The sequence below is a fragment of the Setaria italica genome, chromosome IX (assembly GCF_000263155.2).
Source record: "Setaria italica strain Yugu1 chromosome IX, Setaria_italica_v2.0, whole genome shotgun sequence".
In the NCBI taxonomy this organism is placed as follows: Eukaryota; Viridiplantae; Streptophyta; class Magnoliopsida; order Poales; family Poaceae; genus Setaria; species Setaria italica.
In genome coordinates, this window is record NC_028458.1 from 44,198,608 (window position 1) to 44,200,940 (window position 2,333).

Sequence of the window (2,333 nt, forward strand, 5' to 3'; positions counted from 1 at the left end):
TTGTTTTTAGACTAAATGATCATTCTAAATATCATATAGTTAAAAAAAAGAGGAATTACACGATAAGGTTATTCATCCATTACTTTTCCTCCCTTCCCTAGTTTGATGTATAAATTAATACATTTAACATCTTATAACTCACAACATGACTAAGGCTGGTAAAAAAATATGTAGTTTTAAAAAGTATGTCTGATATTTTAAGAAATGGATGCTATATGTCAAGATTTTTAGAAATCTGACCAATTACATTAATTGGTTTGTTCTAAATGTCATATATATAGTTAAAAGGAAGGAAGTACGCATTACGGTCATTCATAGATTAGTTTCTTCTCTCCCTCCCTCCCTCCCTCCCTCCACCCCTATATTTCATTTTGTTTATCCAACCTTGCATTAAACATACAAATCATCTCAACTTTTTTAGATAATGGAAGAAAGTTTCGGCATCATCCTCCATGTGGAAGGAACCAATCCACAATTATTACAAGTAGTAGTAGCCAAAAACTACACAAATTTAAAGAAGGAACATGAATAAATAAATTCCAACTTAAAACCCAATTGACAAACTAAAAGGCCATCATAGGAAGCGGGGAAATAGAGTGCTGCTTCTCCAATGTGTGACATGCCAGAACCCGTCGATTTTGTAGCTCCATACTTTGCCGCAATTAAGCCCTAAATCGGAGCCAACACGTTACCTTGAGTAGAACATGCAAATAAGTTTTAGGATGGTATTTGTAAAAAAAATAGTATCATTCTTATGGATCAAATTGCCCAATAGAATGCTACAGCCCCATGAACAAGTATCGATTTGATTTTTGCCCCCTTATTTTCTCCACTGACTAAAAGGGAGAGAGATAGAAGAGAATGGGCCTGTAATTCCTTTAATCCTTTTTGGGAGAGAGATAGAAGAGAGTGGGCCTCATCTTCTGATGCCCAAGTAGCAGATAAAATTGGTTCGGATGGGCCTGGTTCACGCATCAATGCAAACGCCCAATCCCGGCCCGTCGTGTTTTTTTTTTGTATAAAATTGATATAATGCCAGTTCAGGACGGTCTGGTCTGCCGCCCGCGCTCGACACGTGCGCCCGTGACTCACACGGCGCACGTACACCCCCGCCGCCGCCCACCTCCTCTCCTCGGCCTTCCCGTTTGGGCTGGACACGTATCGGCGACGTGTCACCGTTGCTTCACGACTCACGAGCAACTCGCGCCTACTACTAGGACAGGAGGCACGTCGTCACGTCGTGTACCCGCCGTGCGCATGCCCGGCAGCTAGTTCGATCTCGCTACCTCCAGTCTCTCACACCCCTGAAATGTCCGAATCCATGGCCGACGACGTCGACGCCAGGGCGGCGGCCGCGGCAACGGGCGACGCCGGCCGCGCCAGCGGCCTCGCGGAGGGCGGGCAGCCGCCGGCGGTGAAGGGCGGCGCGACCATATCCGTGGCGGTCGTCCTGCTCGCGGTGCTGGTGGCCTCCGTCGCGGCGCTGCTGGTGTCGTCGGTGCCGCGCGCCGGCGACGGAGTCGGCGAGGGCGCCGTCGGCAAAGGGATGCAGGGGGCTGCGGGCGGCGGGGCGGCGGGGGAAGCCGCGGGGAAGCGCGCCGAGCCTGTCGAGCAAGCGCTCGGCGGCGACGTCGGCATCCCGGGGTTCAACAGCCGGCTGGACGCGTTCCGCGCGTGGGCGAGGCTCACGTGGATGAAGCTCCGGCGGCCGCGCTCCGACGAGCCTCGGTATCTCATCTAGCTCACCGTCTCCTGTTCGGTGTTTTAAGTGTGCCGCGAGGTCAACTCTGAACGTGTGTCGCCGTGTGTGTGTGCTTGTGCCAAGGTACGACGCCGACGCCGCCGCCGGGAGCGCCGGCTCTGTGGCGGGCGCGGCGAAGAAGAGCTTCGAGATGGGCAAGGAGACGGTGGAGCAGGCGGCGGCGACCGCGGCAAGAGCCACGGGGGACGCCGTGGAGGCGACCAAGGAGAAGGTGAAGGGAGCAGGCTCGCCGTCCTCCTCCGACTCGGAGCTCTGAGCAGAGCGCGCCGCGTTCGTTGGCCCTGTGCAGTGTTTTGTGTAGCATCATGTAAAAAGCTGTTCTGTTTCTCTATACGCTATACAGTGACCAGTAGCTACGTTACGTAGACTTGGCTGTTGGCTCTGAACAGAGTAACCTGCACTTGAGCAGACTGAACTCTAAATCCTGACCTGGCCATTCAGATATCCTATTCCGATGCTCCAGGAGCAAAGCCGCGGCACGCCGATGCCCTGTCCAGATCACACAGCATCTAGGCCATTATGCAAAGCAAACCAATTCAGCGCAATCATCAAGCAGAGCTGAAATTTAAGC

The 2,333-nt window shown here is 52.3% G+C and overlaps 1 protein-coding gene across 1 annotated transcript; it reads left to right on the forward strand.

The window, feature by feature from the left end:
* Positions 1 to 1,260: 1,260 nt before the first annotated feature.
* Positions 1,261 to 2,268, forward strand: LOC101757961. The gene is made up of 2 exons (XM_004984144.2): positions 1,261 to 1,728; positions 1,826 to 2,268. Exons 1-2 carry the CDS (start codon positions 1,310 to 1,312, stop codon positions 2,016 to 2,018), a joined length of 612 nt encoding a protein of 203 aa, XP_004984201.2. The 5' UTR covers positions 1,261 to 1,309; the 3' UTR covers positions 2,019 to 2,268.
* The last annotated feature ends 65 nt before the right edge of the window (positions 2,269 to 2,333 follow it).